General features: G+C 34.5%; 1 protein-coding gene across 1 annotated transcript in view; it reads right to left on the reverse strand.

The window, feature by feature from the left end:
• Nucleotides 1–5,511: 5,511 nt before the first annotated feature.
• Nucleotides 5,512–24,792, reverse strand: part of LOC111627933 (menin-like) — a 69,876-nt gene continuing 50,595 nt past the window's right edge. The window contains exon 6 of the mRNA XM_023371624.1: nucleotides 5,512–6,900. Within this exon, the coding sequence (XP_023227392.1) occupies nucleotides 6,670–6,900 (231 nt within the window). The 3' untranslated portion in view covers nucleotides 5,512–6,669. The remainder of the gene's footprint in view (nucleotides 6,901–24,792) is intronic.

Below are 24,792 nucleotides of genomic sequence, written 5' to 3' on the forward strand. Positions count from 1 at the left end.
GGTGCCCAGGCACGGCGCAGACACTGGGAGGCGCAGAAATAATCTGGACCAAGTTTTGGGGCGTAGTTACAGAAGCTCGCACCGGGCGCATAAAAGGCTAGTTATGGCGCTGTATATGAGACTAGTGTTCAAATGGAAAATTTGAAGTCCGGAAACAATTCGAATTTCCTTAGAACAGAAACAAATCAGCATTGATGAATTACAATATTTTCTTCTAATTGTTCTAAATGAGTTTTTTAAAATTTAAGTCATATTTATTTTACGTGATTTTAAAATCCAATTTTTTACATCTCAGATGTTTTTGTTTGAATATCAATTGTTTTTTGGTTAATAATTGTATTGTTACATCGATATATAAAGACGATGACATACAATTCGGTGGGCGGTCGCTGAATGCTTTCTATATGCCGTTTAGAAAAATCGTTACAAAAAGTTTTAATTCGTATAAATTGGAGAGTTTGTTATTTAAAGTAACATTTTGAATAAAATTAATTTGTTTCTATTCAATTTTATCCTTACAAGCATAAAATAAAGTCATAAAAATGAAATAGCTCAATGGGAAACTCCCGTGAACTTTTGCCTATCGACCAGATTTCGCTGGCGCTTCACTGATAACGAGAAAGGTTTAAGTTTAAAATTTGAGCTTTCTGGATCCGGTAGTTATTCCTCTGCTAGCGACTGCAGTGCCGAATGAATGAGGAGGAGAAGAAGAAAATACAACTTTTTTGGCGAGTTTTGCACTTTTCGATCTCTTACATTTCGGCAACCGCATTACAGGAAATCTTGAAATTTTGCATAATAGGAAAAAAATTATCTTTCGGAATTACTTCAGGTGTTTGGGGGCGGAAAAACTGACTCCCGAAAACCGGCAGCTCTGATTCCTGTATACAGTATATAGTCAGTCAGTGACTTTTTTCTTGGCTGGAAGTCACTGCCACGACTCTCGATATTTATTGAAAACAGGATATGAAAATTTCTCTTACTTTAAAGTATACTTTTATTTTTATGTAGTTTTTGTTAATACGAAAATTATTTTCACCTTAACAAAATCTAGTTTGTTGTTATATCATAATACAGCATTAAATTGACTGTCGATTTTGTTAGTTACGAACGAATGAAATTAAACTTTTTCAAAATTTATTAATACATAAAATATTTTAATGTTGTAATGTAAAAATTAGAATAATTATCGATATACGAAGAATTTTTCGTTTGTTCTTTGTTTATGTAGAATACTAAAAAAATTATACTTTGAGTTGACAGTGGGAGCGGCCGAATGGGGGTGAGGGACGTGCTTCGAGATAATGACTATAAAAGATTCCTGAGGCTTTGGGCGCTCGAACTCGGACCCAAGAGTAGAAATCTGACGTTTTCACTGCGTCGAACATTCAGCCACGAGTGAATAAACACGCATATCTTCCTTCACCTGTTATTTGCTCTATGCAACAAACCACCTAAAACTTATCTCGAATTCCATCCACCCCAAAATAATAAAATTTTCCCTATTTAAATTTTATTTTTCAAAAGTACAAAACGAATAAATAAACCAATATAATATTCCTGATTTAAATACTATATTTAGAATGTTAAAAGAATTAAATTACAGTACATATTTAATTCAATGAAAAGGAAAATTTAAATAAAGAATAAAATATTTATATAAGGTAAACTCACGAATGATGACAGAATTATCAATAAACATCTGAGCGACGGCCGGGTGGNTTAAATTAATTTTATATACACATATGTATATAAAAGAAAAGGAAAATTTAAATAAAGAATAAAATATTTATATAAGGTAAACTCACGAATGATGACAGAATTATCAATAAACATCTGAGCGACGGCCGGGTGGTCGATCGGTTGAAGTGACAACCTACCGCTCTGGAAGATCGAATCTGGACGGATCGCAAAACCACCAGGAATTTTTCGGGGCGATCCAAGCGGATATGTCGACCCATATCTTCATACCCTGCAGCCCCATTATGGGCTCGCTAGGAAATGGTGGTACTTATGAGTTAAGAGGACGCCAGTCGGAAATAGCGTTTTCTCCGAATAATGCAATTTTTTATTTGTCAAATTTAATAAAATTGTTAAATCAAACAATAAATTACGATTTATAAAGATATAACAAAATTTCACAAACTAATAATAAACCACTTGAATATGCAAATTGTTTTGTAGCGTATATGGTAGGGTTTCTCATTTTCCGGGAAATTTGCCTCCAGCGGGATTACGGGAAAAATAATTTCTTTTCCCGGGATCCCGGGAAATTTCGGGATGAGATAGTAAAATAGAATTTCATATGAATAAAAAATATCATACAGGAATATCATAAACTTGAATAATTTAATTTATTTTCTAGTAAGCAACTTAAAGTGTAGGGCCAATCTCACCCATACGGACACGTTAGGCTCAATTAATTTATGTTCTCCTACATTATAAGATGAAAGTAAAATAAAGCGTTTCATCGGGAGTTTTAATGAATATAATAATGATTACGAAAAAAATACTATTTTATTCCTAAAGATGAAATAAAATAACATACTTATTCCATAAATTTAATGACAAAAAAGACAATTATTTTGAATTGAACAAAAAATACACCTTTCATGTGGAAGTTTGAAGACGTTTAAAGGACAAAGATAGAAATGGCCATGATCATGAAGCAATCAGTTCTGGTCATAATAACATAACTGGAACTGATATTAGGAGAGGCCCGAATAAGAACGTGCAAGCCTACATTCACCTCTGTACCACTGGATGTAACCACTGGCACTGATGAACACACACAACCTTTTCCCCTGTACTTTTTACTTGCTGAACCTATTCTTGTATGCTGGTTGAATAAAACTTAATATAAACAGATCTGAGTAATAAACAAATCAATATTCGATTTAATCCTTAATTTTGTACGTCTACTTTTAATGAAATAAAAAAGCGTTTTGAACGAAAAATTGTTTTTACTACATATAAATAGTATACTGTACAGTAGTTAACTTGTATTTCATTTTTTGTGACAAAACACAAATATTTACTCCAAATTTATGCCAATTTTTCTTCATATACTGTATAATATATATGAGCAGTGCCGTAACTAGAGCGGTGCCCAGGCACGGCGCAGACACTGGGAGGCGCAGAAATAATCTGGACCAAGTTTTGGGGCGTAGTTACAGAAGCTCGCACCGGGCGCATAAAAGGCTAGTTATGGCGCTGTATATGAGACTAGTGTTCAAATGGAAAATTTGAAGTCCGGAAACAATTCGAATTTCCTTAGAACAGAAACAAATCAGCATTGATGAATTACAATATTTTCTTCTAATTGTTCTAAATGAGTTTTTTAAAATTTAAGTCATATTTATTTTACGTGATTTTAAAATCCAATTTTTTACATCTCAGATGTTTTTGTTTGAATATCAATTGTTTTTTGNTTTTTTTACCAACAATGTTGTGTATATAGAAGTTTTATGATGGGATAAATGATGGAATACAGAACACATCTAAAGAATATCTTCAGTCTGTAATACAGAAATACTATTTCCTGTGTATTGCTCTGTTAACATTACTTTTTAACATGAAGATTTGTATATGTTTATACTTGATTTTTTAATCATATTAATTCTATTTATTTGAACAATTTTGAGTAAAGAATAGATTCACTTTCTCATGTACAAATACTGTTGGCTGTTTGTGTATTGATATTTTAAGTTTAGTTTCTAAGATGAAGAATTGTATACATTTATATATATTAACTGCATCAAACTTTTAAACATTAAGCGCACAACTTTCATATATTAAGTGCATTAAACATGCCTCAGGAATTTGTAATGCTGCTGGAACGCCCACTAGGGGGCGTCCCGGGCTACTAGTAGGATATAAATGGGAATGTAAGCTTCAACAAATTTTTTAACTTATAAATTCGAATTCGAAACTAAAGTGCGATGAGTGATATTTACTTTTAGCGAGTGCTCCGCTGTTCGATGATGCGCAAACACAATACATAGATATTACATGAACTAACAAGTAGAGACTTGTAAAACATAGGTAATGATATGTAGCACGAAACCTCAAAATTTCTCTCTTAAGTACGTCTTCAAGATGCAACTTTTCGTATAATAAATGATAGAAAGAAAACATGACATGATAAATTATTATTGAAATGCGAGATTTCCCGGGAAAATAAAATTTCCCGGGATTTTTCTCGTAGGGAATAAACGGCGGGAATCCCGGGAAAGAAACCCTAGTATATGGCAAAATAGGCGATATCTATTATCCTAATTGATTTTTTTTTTCATTTTTACAACCTTATCAGTAAATTTTTTCTTTTTAGATTTAAATTTACTAGTCTAATTTACTAGTTTGATATTTTCATTCAAAATAGCGACTTTGATTGCTATTTCCGATTGGCGTCCTCTTAACCCATAAGTACCGGAATGGCCCTGAGGGCACATTTAATCGATAGGGCCAAGTTAGCTAAAACGTCATTCTGAAGATCCCGTTCCATCTAGATAGGATTCTCAGAAATTTTTGCGGGTTATTTGGTCCGAATATATCCGAAATAGTGCAAATAGGATTCGAACTCTGTCCATCTATTTGCACCATTTTGGTGGACTTACATGCTTCGGTCTAATGCCAACAAGGTAGTTAGAAAATAATATTCTTAAGGAAAATACTCAGAAGCAAAATGCTCATTTGTATACTTTTCCGATGTTTAATTATAGTCTTTTTTATTTTTTCAATTATCCTATGTATCTATAGTAGTAGTAATACTAATATCGACTGCTATTGATAACTGGGTCATTACAAATTTTTCTACGAAATACGTTTTTATAAAAGGTAAATAAATTTAACTTTTCAGATAGTTTCTATTTAAAATATTTGGCGAAACACACGCAATAGCTATTCATATACAAGAATATATATATATATAACTGATTTAGATCGCAGAGTAATAAGTAGACACCACTTCCCTCCTAATTAATTATTCAAAGAAAATATTCTCAGTAAATACAACAAAATATTTTTTAAAATTTCATATGATTTTTAATTCATTTATTTTCATTTTTTGAAATAGCAATATATTATTTCTGTAAAACATAAATGAATGCAACAAAAGTTTTCTGGTGGTTCTTTTTTAACACTTTTAAATGTAAAAGTTTGAGTATAAAAAATACATATTTATGATCACATGCAATTCAGTAATGAAATATGAGAAATATAACTAAAAAAATTACTCAAAGACAGCCTACAACATCAAACAGTAAAAATTTTATTGGGAGATACCAGTATCAATTTAACTATTTATACACAGTTCAATGTTAAGTTTTGGATCAGTAATGATTTAACAAAAGCTGTTTATCAGATAATTTCAATATACAAAATAAAATGATTAAAATATTTTGAATAAGTACTAAACTAAGTTTTGAGTTTAAAAATTTTTCATTGCATTTATTTTTACTGAATTTTATATTGTATTCTTAATGGGTTTAAAGTGAAAATTTTGATATATAAAATTAAAATTACTGTACAAAAAAGTACTGTACTTTTCTTAAATTTTGATATAATGATTTTTTAAAATCATTTGTTATATGTGTTGTATGTTTAAATTATCTTAATAACAGGCAATTCTCAATGTGTAATCAGTTAGTACAATTTTCTACTTTTATTTATTAACACTAAGGATTTTGTACACTAAATAATACTAAGTCTGTACTGTACATTTAAACATGAACTTGAACAAAATAATAATTGCATTTGAATTTTCATCAAATTAAAAACAGTCAAAACACAGTTTGACAAATTTGCATTTTGATATCACAACTGTAGAATTAAATGAATGCAGCAAGAGTAAATGTACAATATCTGAGACTTTTCAGGGTTTAAAATTTTTTTTTTCAATTGCACAAATTCAAACTTTTTGTTTTGCATTTTAACTTGTTAAATCTGCATTATTTTAATTTTGGCATCTTTTTTTAACAGCATCACAGACTGTAGGCAATACACAGATAAGTGCTTTTCACTATCTATACAGAAAGAGATATCTAGTTGCTTAACCAACCAGGAGAAACTGTACATGTTTTTCTTTGAAACAAAAATAATTCAACACTTCCACAAAAATATAGGCCTTTCCTCTACATTCAACAATTCCTGTCCTTGTGCATCTAACAACATTTTTTTTTATAACAACTTCTGCCGAGAGGCAGTTAATAAAAGCAACAGAACTTCTGCAAGACTACTTTCCAGCTTGGAATAACTGCAATTTTTGTTTTATTTTTGTGTAAAAGAAAAGATAAATGCAAATATACAAGCCGTACTGAATATGCTTCTACATTTGAGATCTATTCTTTTAGTATGTTTTAAAACAATAATGTGATGTTCTGAAAAGATGACTTGCAGAAAGTTAATAATCTAAAACATTCTAACAAACAATGCCACCTTCACAACTGGAAATGCATATTTACCGTAGAGGTGAATAAAACAATTAAGCACAAACAGTTCATGAGGAAAATGGATGACTATGTATGACAAAGTGGAGAAGTAGGTGATGCTGACTATATACAGTGAATCACAGATGCTGCAACACCCGTAACACTTTCCCCAACTGTTGCATTTCTGTTCTAGAACAGAATACAACAAAGCGCATGGCTTCCACTGACTAGTGGTCCCTGTTCATTCCCGTCTACTCCGTTTAGTTGTGCGTCCTGTGGGAACAAAGTCAAATTCACTACTGTGACGTCCTCTTTTAACAACCTGCACCTGTGACTGTGCTGTTAATTGTAGCTGAATGGCTGATGTGTTCAGTTTTTCTGCAAGTAGTAATTCTCGTAAACCAGCCATTTTCTGACTTGTTAGGTTAATATCCACACGATGGTTAGGGTTAGTGTCTGCTCCCGAATCACCCTGTAATTATAAATATATATTTAAAGTTTAAATTGAATTTTATGTAACAATTTTATAAGATTGAGTAGCCTACATTCTTGTAATCAATAATAGGCTATATTATAAAAAATTTTCTCAAGAAAATGTTAGAATCAGTCATTATCATAAATATCTTATCTTTCAAATATTTTTTAATCTAATACTGAACACTTGTTTTGAAAATCATTATATAAACTTTGAATATTTACACTATCTCATGTAATCTAGATAATCCAACATTTACAACAGATATTTTAAAAATTATTTTTCTGTACTAAACAGTAATATGTACTGTACAGTACTCTACATATAAATTGTAAAAATTGGTTCATACAATCCATACTAAAAAATTTCACATTTCAAACAATATGTATTTACTTTTAATATATTAAATAATATTCAAGATATAGGTTTTGTTATATTCAGAATTATTGTGTTATTAAAATACACTAATTAAAATTTCTGACATAAACATAATAATGTGTTTTTCATACAATTTATTATTGGAGAGTAAATTCTTATTATTTAATGATATAGATCAGTAATTTGAAATGTGATCCTCAGCTCCCAGAGATCTGCAAGTACATTTTTAAAACATTTCTGCAACATTAACAGAAAATTCTGAAAACACAAAGCCATAAAAAGAAATACACACAAAAAAAATTTCTTTCAAAATACTGTGCTTATTTCTATTAAATGTCTTAGCCCTTAAGTACTGACATGGTCTCTGGGACCACACTGATTTTTAAAATTCCATTTACTTTCTTTTTCAGTACACAGAAAAGGCTCAACACCTCAGTAGCTTCAAGTCCCATGTCTATACCTATGACACTCTTCTCATACTACAGTTAAATAATAACCAAACCTTGACAAAAAACCTTTAAAATGCAGCTTTTCATTAACTTTTCAAATGTTTTCGGCCATTTGAATGACCTTCTTCAGAAATAAAAATCAAATGATTTCAATTTATATAAAATCTACAAAAATCAAAATCATTCGATTTTTATTCCTGAAGAAGGTCATTCAAATGGCCAAAAGCATTTGAAAAGTTAATAAAAAGCTGCATTTAAAGGTTTTTTTGTCAAGGTTTGGATACCTATGACATTCTGTAGAGTTAGCATTTCAAAAAAGATTAGATTTTTTTCTGTTTAAAGGCTGGTATACACGGTAAGGAAATCCTTTGAGGATTAACCGTGATTTTTTTTTCTATCTATCCATTTTTAAATAAAAATAATTCTTTATACGTTGGGAGATATTTTAATAAGTTTTGTAAATTACTATGTTCGATCCAGCCAGTTATATCAGACTTTTTTTCGTCTGTTAAGCATATCCTTTGAGGATTTCCTTACCGTGTATACCAGCCTTAAGATAGACATGATCCCATAGAATACATGTCAGTGATTATGTAATATTTTCCAGTACTGGTCCATGCATGCATGAAATAATGAGTCAGTTTTTCCAACAACATTTTCCTCCCTCAAATGCCCATAAGTATTCTGGGATGTTTCCAGTTCCTGAATTACGAGTTGCATTTCAAGTCAATCAACAGACATCTCTCATTCAGTGATGTACAAGGACTTCATGCATGAGACAGACCCAATGTTTCCTTCAGGCATCTCTCCAGGAGTCACTCCCAGAGCAAATTCTCCACTTCTGTGGCAAACATTGGAACATTAAAATGTACATCCCATCCCCTGAAATGTCTCCCCAGAGCAAACTGAATGGATCTTGTGCAGAATTTTTTTTTCATTTATATTTATTTTCTTTTCAGCAACAATTTTAGAAGTACTAACCTTTGCCAATAATTTAAGACAAACAAATTGCAATCCTAATTAGTTTTTATTGTTGGATGGTTTTTCTAACACACTGTTTTTTCTAGAACTTTCATTTTTTAAAATACTTCTTAAAATATGTGCAATAAAACAGGAATTTCATGTTGCAATAGATGACATATGTTGCAAAGAATGTAAGCAAATTATATAAACATAGATTAAAAAATTGTGAAAAGGACAACAAGGAAGACTACAAGAATATTTTTATTTGTACAAGTGTTTATTATTTGTATTTTTTTACAATATGTTTTAAAAAAACATATTGTAAAAAAATACAAATAATAAACACTTATACAAATGGTACTGGCATTGTGCACACTGCTCCTGGATTTGGTGAGGAAGATTTTTTACCTGTGCCATAGTCATGATATCTCAGCTGTTTGTCCAATTGTGTTCATTACTAACAATTTTCCAACCATAGTCCCAGAGACCACAACCACAGTTGGAAAATTGTCAGTAATAATGTACTAAACATTTAGTAGAAATCTAAAACAGGTTGGCAGATTTCAACATAACTTACTGTAAAGGAGTCTATGAATTCATAAATTTAAACATTTTATTATTATAGTTTAAAAATTAATAATATTTAAAGAATAAAACTTTGTAACAGTTTCTAAAAATTAAACAAGCAGAGAAGAAACATTAAGATTAAGTCTAATTGATTACGTGTTGCTATTGAACTAGCTCACCATCTTCGTCCAAGACTAACTAACTACTGTTGACTTGAGGCATTATTTAGGAGTTTTTTCTAACTTTAATTTCTCAAGAATCACTATAAGTAAATTAGTTGTATAAAATAGTATCGTTAATTTATTTAATGACTGTTTTCAAAGTATTTTTAATTGTAAATTTCTGATTCTCATAACTACTTTTGGATGTCTCAAGCATAAAAATGCAAATTTATAATCAAATTACAGTGGAACCTTGCTTAACAAGCATAATTTGTTCCAGAATCTTACTTGTAATGTGAAACGCTCATTAAGCAAAACAATTTTTCCCTTATAAATTAATGTAAAATATGATAATGTGTTCTATTCCGAAAAAATACTCAAATATTTTATGTATAATGTTTATTCAAAGAAAATTATATATTGTACATTGTTAAGGAGTGTGAATCACCATCATTTTTTCTTCTAGTGTGGAATGAACCAACCTGGAATGTGAATTCGATTTGCAGAAAACAAAAAGAAAAAAAAAATCTAAATTTAATTTGGAATTGGTCATTAAATTTAATATGAGATGGCAGCTTATAACTGCCTACTTCTAGTCAAATTATTTAATTTCTAATATTTACTTATAGCCTTTACACAGCCCAAGAATTTGGTATATTGTTTGGCATGTTTATTATATAATCAGCTATGGTTGTTGATGCTTATATGTAATATGTCTGAACACAAGTTTGGAAAAGTGTGTGACCACAAGTGACACTAAGATGCTAGCAGAACGAGTGTTAAACACAGACTGATGAAGCAGGCACACAATTCAAGACTTTTCCCTCTTTTCATCACTTGTTATACCAAACATCGCTTATTAAGTGAGCCATTTTTTACAATTTGTTTTGCTCGTTATGAGAGGTGTTCGTTAAGTGAGGTTCCACTGTACTCTTAAGAATACAATGAAACTATAATGGCACAAATTCAACATGACATCTCATTATTTCAATCTTTAGAGAATTAACCAAACATCTGAAAAATATAAAATTCATAAAATGTTAACATAATGATAATACTTTAAATTTTATCAAATAATAAATGAAAGCATTAAATAATACATGTACTTTCAATCAAGTCATACAGATGTATTCCATATTTTGTTTTAAAAATTTTCTAAAAGTTACAAAATAGAAGTACAATTTATACATGATTATATTTATCACTAGCTGCAACGACCCACTTTGCTGGGTTTTTATTTGTATGCAATATAGTATGTAATATATAAAAGACTGTTTTTCTAAGTAATCTAGAATCTAGCTGCAAGGACCCGCTTCGCTGGGCAAAAAGTAACGATAGTGAAGATTATAGCCAATCTTACCCGTTTTCACAGAATGCAAGAATTAGGTTCCCCGTTTCCAGACTAATTAGAGACCTGGTCCCGATTCTATTTCTGAACGTCTCCTGTTCATGTCCAGTCAAACGAACTATTTTCAACGTTTCTGGAACATTTACAATCGTTCTATAATCGAACCAATATTCAAATTTTATGTTCGAATTCAAATTCAAACATAAAATTTGAAATAGAATACCACTTTCAGCCCCATATCTCCTGCACCCTTATAGCTATCGAGACGCAACCACCATAGTGCACGAATGGAGACTTGGGGCTACTACTACATACAAACACCATTCATGTGCGATGTGTAGTTTTGGCTTAAAAGTGAAATATAGGGACACACACGTCCATATATATATATATAGATAGATTACATTAGCAAAACATAACTAAAGAAAACATATAGCAGATATAGTTAATTCAAGCCATAGAAGTTCATCAACAGCAAAGCTTGAATTATATTTTTTAAAATAATACAGTAGAGCATTGTTTATCCGAATCAATTGGGGACTGGGTTGTTTGGAAAATCGATATTTCGGATAACCGATTATGTACAAAAAAATATATTAACCTATCCCATGTTGAAATTTTTCTCCGTTGTGTGTCACTTTGCGTTGAATTTTCGTTGATGTTAAGACTAATGAAGACTATTGTATCATTAAAAATTATTTTTTTATTTTGTACAAACAAAATAAATATATTGAAAAATATAAAAACAATAAAAAATTATACTTCGGAAGTTAATTTAGTATCAAAAACGTAAAATATTTGAGTAGCCCAAGACATAGCCAAAGATTGCAGCGCCACAGCACTGGCGAAAATTTAAATTTGCCGACTGCAATTCTTTCGGATAATTGACTTTTGGATAAATGATGCTCTACTGTAATATCAATAATTATGGCCAGCTCAAGAGTATGCATTGTTTTAAGTATCATTCATTAATGGTGTCCTGTGCAATTTTAATTTTATTTTTATAGCATTCCATAAAATGGGGTGACTAGATACACTTTTCTGTCTAAATGATTATGTAACTCCAATAACATTTTGCATAATGCAATAAAAACACTGCAAAAGCTTAAAAATCTGCAAAAAGTTGCAGTTTAATGAAAAAAGCCAGGGAATTCCTGGGTTTAACCCATGAAAGGTTAATTTAAAAAAATTCTTTTTTACACTGGAAATAGGTAGGTCAATAGAATATATATAGTGATATAAGTAAGACTGCAAAAGCGTCAATGTTCTTTTACAAATAAATTTGAGTGACTTTACTAGTTGTAGACAAGGCTCTGGTATCCCAAGAAATCTCCAAAATAATAATAATAATGATCTAAAGTAAAATCCAATTTAGACATATTTTTAATATAAAATTTGTTACACAGTAAAGTTAATCACAAAATAAAAAGCCTAAATCATAGTTATTACTACTTTAATGTCTTTATTTGGTTTACAATAGTGAAATAATAAGGATACCAAATTTAGACAGTAAATTCCTTTTGTAAGTTTTCACTTAGAGCGAGCAAGCAAACAAGACACTCACAGAACAATTTAATCATGTGATATAAACAAAATTGCTGATAATGGATATGCATGGGGACCAACCAGTAGTACAGTATTTCTGGAAACTTCTGTAAACTTAACCAATCACTTTTAGGCTTTAGTAGTTGGATTCGAAAAAAATGACAAAGAGATATTAATGAGGAAATTTTGTACAGAATTCTATATTCTTGAAGGGACTATCAATCAAGAAATTAAAGATCTCTTTTTCAGACACAAATAGAAGAATTAAAGGTCTCAATTGAACAATGAAGGTTTTTTTTGTAAAATATTAAAACAAAGGATGAATTGTGTAGAAAAAACCAAAGTCAAGGTAAACATGGTTAGAGAGGAGTCGTATTTAGTCACAAAGTTGATCTCTCTCACACCTTCCAATAGGTTTCAAATTGTCACCAGGTGATGATGAGAGATCAATAAAAAGACGACTTTGGGTGTAAAACGTATAAAACTGTGCGAATCAAGGACATGACAATCTTGGTTTGTAGTTCATTTATCCTGTAAATTAATGCTTTATAGACAGATCATCAGGAGGTTTTCTGTCAATCTGGGAACAACGTTTGCCCTCCAATTTCATCTGTATTCGCCTGCCAAAGTCTACCTTTTCTCCTGAGACTTTCACCCAAAGCTGTGCCACACGCCCCAAGGCCATCGACTGCAATGTCCATCATCAAGGGACAGAAGGAAGAACTTCCTACTAAATGTTGGACTCTTGTGTGGACTTTTAGCTTGTTCCCCGAGCTGTGTTATGATGAAACTTTGTAAAACATTGTAAGAAACTTTTTATACTATAATAAACAGGTTAAAAGATAGAAAGCCTGTCTCAGAGAGTTTTTTCCACTCTCACATGATAGTCATGACTGTGCAACGATCCTGACAAACACATGCAGTCAACTAAATCCACATACATGCTGAAATGCAAACTCCCCATGATTTTTTTTTTACTTTTTTAGATTCAGGAAGTCTCAAAACATGGAGATTTATGAAGAACTCAGAGGGTCAAATATGACATGATTCCAATACTTTTCCTTGTTATATATACATAACAGCTGGGAAAGTAAAAGACAAGACTTGTAAACAATAAATTCTATGAATACTTACTTTAAAACTTGTTAGTATTAAAATATGTTTGTATTACTACTTGTTATCAGAATTCAAGTTCATGATGACCAGTTGTGATAAATTGTTATGTTTTTCTTTTCTCAACTAACTCATGCCTGGGAAATTGACAATATATAAGGCACATTCAGTAATAAACCAGAAAAGTGTAATTAAAAGTCAGATGGATGAGCAATAGCTTAGTAATTTTGACACACGAAACTTCCAAGCCTGATGCAACAGTAACTGTAACTGGCAACACTGCTGATGTGTGAAAACATAAGACAACAAACCAATAAAGTGGTAACACCTTTCCAGCAGTGCATGAAGCAAGAGCAGTGTAGTGTTGTCTGATTTTTGATAAAAACAAACAACATCTATTGGCAAATGCAGGTTTAATAAGGAGATGACTACACATAGGTGTGCAAGTAGAGTTCTAAAGTTCCAAAAACAGCCACAGTTATTGGAAGATTCTCTATAGCTGGAATTACAGTAAATGCCGTATAGAATCTCCCACAGAACTGTGGCTACTTTTAAAACCTTAGAACTCTATTCATATACAAGTGTGCAACTCATGTATATGTTATTTAATCCTCTCCTTGCTGTATCTGCCAATGGACATCAATTAGTTTCAGTAGAGGTGTCACCATTTTATTAGTCTGTGTCTTATGTTCTCACAACAGTGTCAACAGTCAAATTATGTTGCCTCAGACTTGGAAGTTTCATGTATCAAAATTACTAAGCTATTGCCACCCTCCCAACTTTTAATAGCACTTTACCAGTTTTCTATTCAACATGTTTTGCATGTGTTGATATTTCATTGATTTACTTTTTAAGGCACTAGAGCTCATCACAATTAGGTCAGAGTCAATGTTTGTTCTTAAATGAATATGTTGTATTAAGTTAACAAATCATATATATTTTTATAAATTTATTTGTATCTTGTATTATTATTGTATATACTTTCATACAAAATGTGTACAGCTAGAACTACATAAAATTACTGAAATTGAAGTGTTATCAAATAAGTATTTTATTTTCAACTACAGTAATATCCCGAACTTATGCAATAGGTGGGACTGAGTGATAACCACGTAAGTCGAATTCGCATAAGTTGGGGTATAATTTTGCAATTTATGTAAAATCCAAGTCGGATGTATGTAAGGTAATAAATGTTCTTGTTAATCTTATCTCGTCTTTTGATTTGTTTACGGTTACAAGAAATCACCACATAGAGTCTTTCAAGTCTCCATAGATATAACAAACACAGAAATAAATAACACAAAATAAATTGTAGCTATGTGTCGATTCTGCACAACATGTCCGAACATGTAAGCTGAACAATAGTATGGGGGGAGTGAGTAACCAAGAGTTACGTGGTGCTCAAACAAAAGATGAATTGACAAGATTTGAAAATCGTGTAACTCCGGGTTCACGTAAGTCGGGGTAGCATAAGTCAAGGTATTACTGTACCTAATAAAATATTTTGCTAATTGTAAATAAAAATGGCTAACATAATTAGTTCTTTCTATTCAAATTACATAGAAAGTTAAATGATGAAATATTTTCTATAAATTAAAGCACAAATTACTGTAATTACAGTAGAGCATCGATTATCTTACCCCTGATCAACTGTCACATCGGTTCTAGTCGGCAAATTCAAATGTTCACTAGTGATGTGGCGCTACAATATTTGGCTGTGTCTTGGCTACTTTAATTATTTTTGTTAAATTTTTGTGTGTTTTAGCTGGCATCAATGGCTCGACCATTGAAGGGAGGCCAGTATTTAAACGAGACTTAATTTTCTAATTATGAGTGGTTGTTTGTTTCGTGAGCAATAAAATAATTTTAAAATAATTTTTAACGATACAATAGTGACGATTATTATTTTAAAAAAAATTTGTTAGGCTAAACATCGGTGAAGTTGGTTAATAGCAATATACTAATAAACTAATTACATGGGATATACTAATATCCTAATATACTATACTAATAGTGTATTTTTTTCCTTCTTTTCGGTTATCCGATTTTTTCGGTTATCCGATTTTTTCAGTTATCTGACCAACCTGAGTCCCCAGTTGAGTCGGATAATCGATGCTCTACTATATTTTTAAGTTGACAGGTACAGCTATAAGGAGCAAACTTACTTCCCTTAGACATAACTAAACTTTTGTATATAAATCTATTGCATTTTTGTGTGTTCACTGTTTTATTATTAATCCTACTGTACCATTATTTAAAAATAAGAATTAGTCTTATGAGATATCTATCTATATAAATTGAATTCTTTTGGTTAATTTTCAGGTATACACATGTGCATGTAAGGCTTATTGATGATAAAATGCCTAAAAGAAAGTCACAATTGTCACAAAATCTGCTCTAAACCAGAATGCAAAAGTAGATGCTGCAAATGTATCTCTGATACCTTACAGAAAGCATGGGCTGCCATAAAACTCAAATCTCCCATTCCATTTGCCTGATTTCATTCACCACAAATTGCCAAATCCTTTGACTGATTTAGACAAAATTTTGCATAATTACTCTCTGCCACCCTTCAGGAAACGTACACTATCTTAGACCCTGTACACACTAGGCGTTTTTCAACGCGCGTTTAAGACCCTGTACACACTAGGCGTTTTTCAACGCGCGTTTAAGACCCTGTACACACTAGGCGTTTTTCAACGCGCGTTTAAAAGAACCAAGAGTTCTATGTAGCCGTACACACTCAAAAGCCAAACGCGCGTTTTGCGAGCGCTTATAGATTTTTGTTAAAACGCGCGTTTTGCGAGCGCTTATAGATTTTTGTTAAAACGCGCGTTTTGCGAGCGCTTTACGGGCGCTTTGAGATATATGTGCTGCCATGTTACCGTACATGCGATTGCGCGTTTTGCGGGCGTCAGCCGAGCGCTTTGAGATATATGTGCTGAAATGGAGAACGATTATTTCGATACTGATCTATTTATTGATGAAATCTAAAAGAGACCAACCATCGTCAAAGGATTTTATAGATATTTTAAAAGAATTAAAAAACTTGAATTTATTTTGTCTTAGTTTTGGATACAACGTCGCAAACATTTCATGCGTCAGTCTATCTCGTAATATTGGGTGCACCCAAAATTCTCTTTGCCTCCGCCGTCGTCTTTTATAGCGACGATAGAGGAGCCACACACAAGCAATCACTTCCACATCCATTTCCAAACCGAGTCAGTGCGCATGCTCTGCTAAACGCTCGTCGAACGCCGAGCTAACGCGCGTTTAACGCGCGTTGAAAAACGCCTAGTGTGTACAGGGCCTTATAATGTGGACAATTCAAACAGGATCAAGAGACAAAATGTATTCACACTTTATCTCTTGATCCTACCTACCAATTTGCAGTGCATGCCAGTTCTAAATCAGTTACAGTTAGTGACTAGGAAGACTTGGATAAGAGTAACGCAAGTGACTTAGCTCTATTGGATATTAGAGGTGTATACGATTATGGGGCCGCAAGGGGTCGTTGGACAGTTAGGATGTGGTGAACCACTGCTCTGTTTTCGGTTGCCAAATCGGCATTCTACCTGCTTAATTATGAGTTTTGTGTATACATTTTTATTGTTGGTGTCAAGTGGTTTATTTTAATATTTCATTTGTCAAAATTGGTGCGTAATTAACGAAGTTACGGCTATTTCTCTACTGCATCCATGTGGTCCACTTCAAGGTCCGTTTACGGCGCCTACCTTACGTTCTGTTCGTGATAGGATTTTTCATTTACTCTGTTGTGTAAGGCTTATTTTCCCATGTTGGACGATATAGTACTTTATTATTTCTGCCTTTATAAGGGATTATTTCCTTTTATTTTCTTCGTCATCACTTCTGGTCCAATTTTAGGACACTCTTCCAGTGAACTCACTTCATTTCTGGCCACCATTTTCGGGTGGTTGTGAGTGGGCATTTTGCCGTGTTTTTACCAAATTTTATTCGTGTATATCTATTTGTTCGTATAGTTATAAAGTCCACTAGGTGGTGAAAAGGATCAACCTTGAATGGACTACAATGGACACAAATATATATAGCCGATACTTGAGGGCTAAACAAAGGTCATTGTCTGTTCCTCCTCTTGAACCATAACCTGAACCTATCCGTTAATACTCTACTCAACCCTAATTCGGGCTACTTTTACTTCATTTTCAGTTTGGGTGCATCGTTTGCACTACTTCCTTGATTTTCTGCCTGATCATTAATTCTTATGATCTTTTGCTTTACCCCCCTCAGTCGTTAAGCGAGTAGATTAGTCATAAAGCGAGCCATTGTTTTGTTTTGGACCTAGTGTCGGTTTTGATTTTGTTTTGTGCTTCTTATCGTTTTGTACACCCTATTACTGTTCCTTAAGGTACATTTTGCTGGGGTGTGTCTTATTTATCATTTATTCTTACCATTATTTATCCTTGTGTTGTGATCGCATGGTTCGCCATTCATGATGGCATCTTCTGAACCTACCTCTCACTCAGATTTGCAGGCTACCTCACCAGAGGTACTTTGCTACCCTGAGTATACTATTCTTCGCGAGGCCAGCCTACACTTGGTGAGCATATTGGACATAGTTCCAGAGTCCTGCCGCCCTAACTTAAAAATTGAGGAGAAAATGGAAGTTAGAAAGAGAGCTTCTCAACTTCACTCCTGTGTCGGTCAACTCTTTGGGATACTGCGCGAGGTACGCTCAAAGCAGGTATCCACTTCCAGCCCAAGTGAAAGAAGCGATGTACCGGTACAGCTATCCTATGCTAATATATTAAGTAAAAACAATAACAACCGGCCAAGCAGCACAACCAAAGCAATTAATCAAACCCTTGACAAGAAAATAAACAAAGAAGGCACGAGCAGCAGCCATGCTGTGCTCGTGTATGCCAAGGGTGACAACGAGTCCCAATCCAAGCCGGAAATTAAAAAGATTAAAGCCACTATAATGAAAAGCATAAAGCCACACCAACTTAAAGTGAGCGTCAAATCAATAAGAGGAATAAGAAACGATGGCATCTGTATCAGGATTGGTACTCAAGAGGAGAGTGAAACTCTCATGGCAGCAATTAACAACATCCCTGATATAAATGAAAGAATTAAGTGTTCAACATCCAAAGGGAAGCAACCGAGGATCATTCTGCTAAACGTGCCAAACTCTTAACAATGAAGAAGTCCTCACTTCATCCTATGAACAAAACAAAATGCTTCATGAGGTCAGCAGGGAGGATTTTCTTTCCAATTGCAGAATAAGCACTAGCCTTCATAAAGGGAAGGTAAAGGAAAACTGTCAGCATGTTGTTATAGCAGTGTCACCACACATCAGGAAGTTAATTGTCTCCCACAAACATCTCTCCATTACTTGGGCCAATATCAAGGCAGATGATTATATCTCGATTCTCTGCTGCTATAACTGCTGTGGCTACAATCACCACGCCAGTGAGTGACCAGGAGAGCTTAGATGTAGCCATTGTGCCAAGCAGCACCGTTTCGCTGACTGCCGGCGCCTCGACAAGTCTCCTTGTTGTACTAATTGCAAAGCCGCTAATAAGGTTCAACAGAAGGCAAGCAGCTGAAAACTGACCACAATGCTTTTGATCCAGCATGCCCAATAACCAACTGAATCAAGTCTAACACGGTCAGCCAAACTAATTATGGCCTTTAATTTCCACAACATTATCACTCAGTCAAATCATAACAACCTTAAAATTATGCAGATCAATCTCCAAAGAAGCAAAGTCCTCTCCTCCTTAGTCATTAAAACTGCAGCAAACTAGCACTCAGACATCATTGTGGTCCAGGAACCGTACCTTTTTAACGGCTACCTTACACATTACAGCGGCTGAAATATTATCCCTTAGGCTTTAATGATAACATCAAAACGGCCATCCTTATAAGAGACACTAGCCTAACTGCTCAGTTCATGCCACATCTCTCAACTCGCTATGTTACAACCGGTACGGTGCACACTCAGAACATGGTCATCTTTATTTCTTCTATCTACTGCTCACCATTTGAAAACATTGAGCCTTTGTTAGAGGACCTTGATAACATCAATAACAAAATTACTGACCATCCATGTTTATCTGTGGTGATCCCAATGCTAAATCTTTCTTATGGCAGTCCCATAGAAGATCCAAGGGGCTATCGCATGCTTGAACTGATAGCGACTCTTCAACTGACATCCTGCAACACCAGCACTCTCCCCACTTATTTTTCTTCTAGGGGAGAAAGCTGGGTGGATGTCACATTAGCTAATGCTCACGTGTGAAATCTGGAATTTTTTCCGAATTTTCCGATTAATATCCCGCATTTTCCTAAACCCCCAATTAAATTTTTCTTTAAATTCTAAACTGAAATCTAACTAAAAAAGGGAAAAATTCCAATCTCCCCTTTCGTTCAAAGTAAACATCTGTCCATTTTGAAACTAATCCCACATTCCAACTCCAAAGTTGATAGTTAGCATGGGCCCGGGGACAACTTTGACCCATCCGAGTACCTTTTACCTCACAATAATTATCACATGGCCATTCTCCCAAGACGAAACTATAAAAGCCACTTGCTTCCCCCTCTCAGGGAGTCGTTCATCAACCACCAACTACAATTTCCACGAATATTGTGTCCTATCGATATACTGTGTCCTGCAAATTTATTATCCTTATCCTACCAGTTCGGAACCTGTTGGATATCATAATCTTTTTCCTCAAGAATATTTAAAGACAAAGAGGTATGGAACAAATTTTTGTGAACTCTCTCTCGGCCCTTTGCGTTTTAGGGACTCAGAATTTCCCCTCGATAATAGTTATTGTACCGTCTATGTAAATAGACAATAAATCGTTGTTTCCTTGTTAAATTGGTGTCCTCTTTTACTCGTATATCACCTGTCACCTTACCGACGGCACTCCTCCCTCCTCCACTTGATCCGAACAATTAAATCCCGTTACTGCGGGATAGGGAAAAAGAAACATTTAAGCCATCTTGACAGTGAGCAGAAAGGGAGACCTCCAACCTCCCCAGCGGTTCACAAATTGGTGTCACGGGAGTGGAGTTTGAATCTAAAAAAAACCCTTCAAAAATAACCTCACACATGGCTCCCATGATTAATTACTGCTCAACTATGAAAGAACCGAGTTCCAGTGTTCATCGTTACGTTAAAATTGAACTAAACATTGAAATCAATAGGATCGATGATATTACCACCTACAACTGTACCCACTGGCCCACTTACAAGCTACCTGCTACAGAACAACTGGGTCACAGATTCTCCTATTACTGGTATGACAGAAGATGGAATTGACCAGTGTGTTTCTGACCTGACTAAGACCATAGCTACCACTGGGCAAGCTGTAAGAAAAACAAAAAGAATACAAAAGTCCCTTGGTGGGATAATGAACTTGATTTTTGTCGAAAGGAAGTACGTAAGCTACGTAGAACATATTAGAGACAGATGGTAATATAAGGGGAATCCAGAGGGCCAACTACATCAACAAATTTAATGACTATAAAACCTTAATAAATTGTAAAAGACACCAATCATGGAGAAGTTACTGCAGCTGCTTCAATATCCCTTGGAGCAAGCCATATTATATTGTGTTTAAGAGGAAAAACAAGGTGGAAATTCCCTCTACGGTACTTATGACGGAGGGCACTTACACCAACTCCCTAACACATACTATGGAGGAGCTCTTCAACTATCACTTCCCATTTGACGACTCTGATCTTGATACTCACACCCAGCGAGAATTGCGCAGCAGCTGACGTGTGGCGTCAAATGACCAGGATGACAGACCATTCACATATAATGAAGAATCCCATGCTATTAAACTTATTAAAACCAAAAAAGCTCCAGGCATTGATCAGGTAACTGGGAAGATGATCAGGGAGGCATATGATGCAATTCCTACTACTTTTGTTACCCTGTACAACCGATGCCTTTCTCTTGGGTACTTCCCTGCTGACTGGAAAAAAGCATCTGTTAAATTCATTCAAAAGAGGTCTAATGATAATCCAAAATACCCGAAGTACTTCAGGCCTATTAGCCTCCTTCCCGTGATGGGTAAAATCCTTGATAGGCTGGTCAGCAATAGGATTTTAAATTATTTGAGGAGAAATAATATTTTAAGTCCCCACCAGCATGGTTTCACACCTGGAAAATCCACTACTACTGCTCTATCCAACATTATCGAATACATCAGTTCTGCCAAAAAAGAAAGTAAACACACGCTCCTTGTGTCTATTGACTTTCGTGGAGCATTCGATAATCTCTGGTGGCCAGCGATTCTCCATCAACTGCGGGCTTATAACTGCCCCCGCAACTTATACATCCTGATGAGTAGTTTCATAAATGAGAGGCAGGCAGGCTGGTACATCAACAACTTTAGTTACAGCCATCATGTTACCAAAGGTTGCCCACAGGGTTCAATTGCCGGCCCTGGCTTGTGGACAATTGTTCACAACGACCTCCCTAACAATTCTCAATGGACCAAAAGATCAGCTTTTGCAAGGGTACACAGACGACAAGTGATTCTTGTGTCGGACAAAAACAGTGGAAAACTGCCTGTCTTCTGTAATAATTTACTTGAAAAGGTTTCCAACTGGAGTAAAAGTGTTAACCTCCCAATCAACTACGACAAGTGCACGTATATTATATTCTTGAAAAAAATGCCACTCCAGAAAAGTCCTAGGATTCTTATAGATGGGCATCGGATTCCAAAACTAACTAACTTCACTTATCTTGGGGTTGTTCTTGAGCAGCAACTCCAATGGACTAAGCACGTAGACATGGTGAGTGCCAAAGCTGTTCAGGTGTCTAATGCTCTGAACAGTATCACAAAAAACACCTGGGGTATACGTTATAATGTGGCACGTTATATCTACCTCAGGCCATAGAGCCTATTCTTTTGTATGCTGCACCTATCTGGGCAGCGGCCACCCAAACTGTGCACATTGAACTCAAACTCCTAAAGGCACAGAGGATTGCCACTCTACATATTTGTAGAGTATACAGAACGGCTCCTACTTCAGCCCTGCTTGTCATTGCGGGCCTTCTTCCAGTGTATATCAAAGCCAGGATGGCTATTTTGAACTGGAATATCTGTAACAAAATGAATGGCAAACTTTCCAACACCTCCCTAGTCATAACAACATTCTCTCTGTTTTTCTGGACCACATAAAGAGCGACATCGCTAACTTTGGCATCGAGTACAAGCTGGCAGATTCCGACTATTATGAAAATTATCCTACTCTTCGTGACAACTACTTAAGTGAAAATGTTGACAGCGACTTCTCCGTCTATACTGATGGATCGAAGAATCTAGCAGATGTTGGGGCAGCTTTCATCCTTTACCACCATAACACCAGTGTCACCCACAGATCTGCTTTCAAGCTGAGTCCACACTGCAGTATGCCACAGTCGGAAATCCTGGCCATTGCCAAGGCGATGGATCATATCTATTCTGAATGGTTCCCTCGCAACAAAACTATCACCATTTACACTTACAGTACGACAGCCCTCCATTCCATCTTCAGTCCCCATAATAAGGGTGACAATATCCTGCAAATCCATCATTATCTTAGCAATAGCCACAAGTATGTGATTTCCTTTAGGTGGGTCCAGGGACACACTGATGTACCTGGAAATGAGGCAGCTGATCAGCTGGCCAAACAGGCCGCTTGCTACAACAAAATTCCTGCTTCGAAAATCAGGCAATGGACTTGGGAATTTGCTCTTGGTCAATGGCAAGAAGAATGGGATAACGGATCTACAGGCAGATTAACGCACACCTTTATCCCAAGCGTTAATGAAAGACTTAAATGGAAACACTTCAAACCAACATTCTCCATGACCCAGTTAATTACTGGACATGGTAATTTCAATAGCTATTTAAAAAGGCTTCATCTTTAAAACACGGACATCTGTCCCTGCAACAATATTTCAATCCAAGACAGCCAGCATTATCTGTGGGATTGTGAACTTTTTAAACAGGAGAGAGACAGACTCATGGGGCTTGTGCTCCACGCTGGAAACAACTGGCCATGCCCTAACAGCAGACTCATGAAGACCCGAATGTTTATCGACATCTCATCAAGTTTCTGGAAACAACAACAGCACTCAACCCACCACGCAATCAGCAGTCTGCTAGTAATGATTGACCAACTGGCTATCTTTTCTCATGACAATTGTTTCAGGCTTCCAACCAGCTCCTCTTGTTTTTTACGCTTCTTGTAAGTGATTTATCACTGTACATATCATGCAATTTATTATGTATATTTATGTTGTAGCTCTTATGTATGTATACTTTTTTTTTTGTACTCGCCGCTGTCTGGCGCACATCAATGTATTTCGGTCAATTCTTTTTCTGTATTATGTTTTGTTATGCTTTCAATAATTGTGTTGCAAGTGCCATGTACTCTCACCTGTCTCCCCCACTTTGTCCCCCTTTCATCCCATCCTTCATCTCCCTCACTCCCATTTCACCAACTTTTTTCCTCCAAACTCCAGGTCGTACCTATGAGTGGAACCTGGAGGCACTCCCCTCTTTCAATTAAAATAAAATAACATGTATATATGATCCTACCTACTCATTGAACATTGGAACATTAAAAGTACAAATTTTCAATTTTTAATCTGCAGCAGGGTCTGTCTAATTAACATTATCAGCAGAGCATGCTTTTCTTCTTCAACAGTTGTTTTACATGTAGTAAACCTTTGCCTCCAGTTCTGTGGTTCAAATACAATCTATCAATGTTAATCCGGGAATGAAATGCATAGAGAATGATCATGAGTTTTCTTGTTTTACAGTCTAGTTATCTAAATTGTTATCTAAATTGAATAATTCCAGCAATATATTGTATGATAGGCTAGTTCAAGTATTGATGGCTTTGATGCTATTTCCACTATTCAATTTTGTTTTAAGTAAGGTCTAATTCTGTTTCTATATTGTTACTTTTGTGTTAAAAAAGGCCTGAAAGAAACTGAAATCTAGTCATTGACAAGTACTGACTTTGTCAATGATTAGATTTCTGTTTCTGATCTTTCATATAAATTCAAATCATCCATATATAGAAAATGCAAAATTTTGCTAGCCTTTTTTTTTGCCTGGTAATCAATGTTATTACTATTAATATTTTTTACTGTGTATCATTCTTGGATTGTATCCACTGTCAAATCCCACATGCAGGCCCAAGAGACAAGCCTGTGAGACCAATACAAAAACTTAAATCGTTTGGAGAAATTTTCTGACAATAGAGAGGTTATGGCCGAAGTTTTCATCTCTAAAACATGAATGTCGATTGTCACCATCTTGTAAGCCCAGAAGTTTGACAATGGTGTTCGGAATGTCGACCATGGCAA

The sequence above is a fragment of the Centruroides sculpturatus genome, unplaced genomic scaffold (assembly GCF_000671375.1).
Source record: "Centruroides sculpturatus isolate CEXI.00-Female unplaced genomic scaffold, Cexi_2.0 scaffold230, whole genome shotgun sequence".
In the NCBI taxonomy this organism is placed as follows: domain Eukaryota; kingdom Metazoa; phylum Arthropoda; class Arachnida; order Scorpiones; family Buthidae; genus Centruroides; species Centruroides sculpturatus.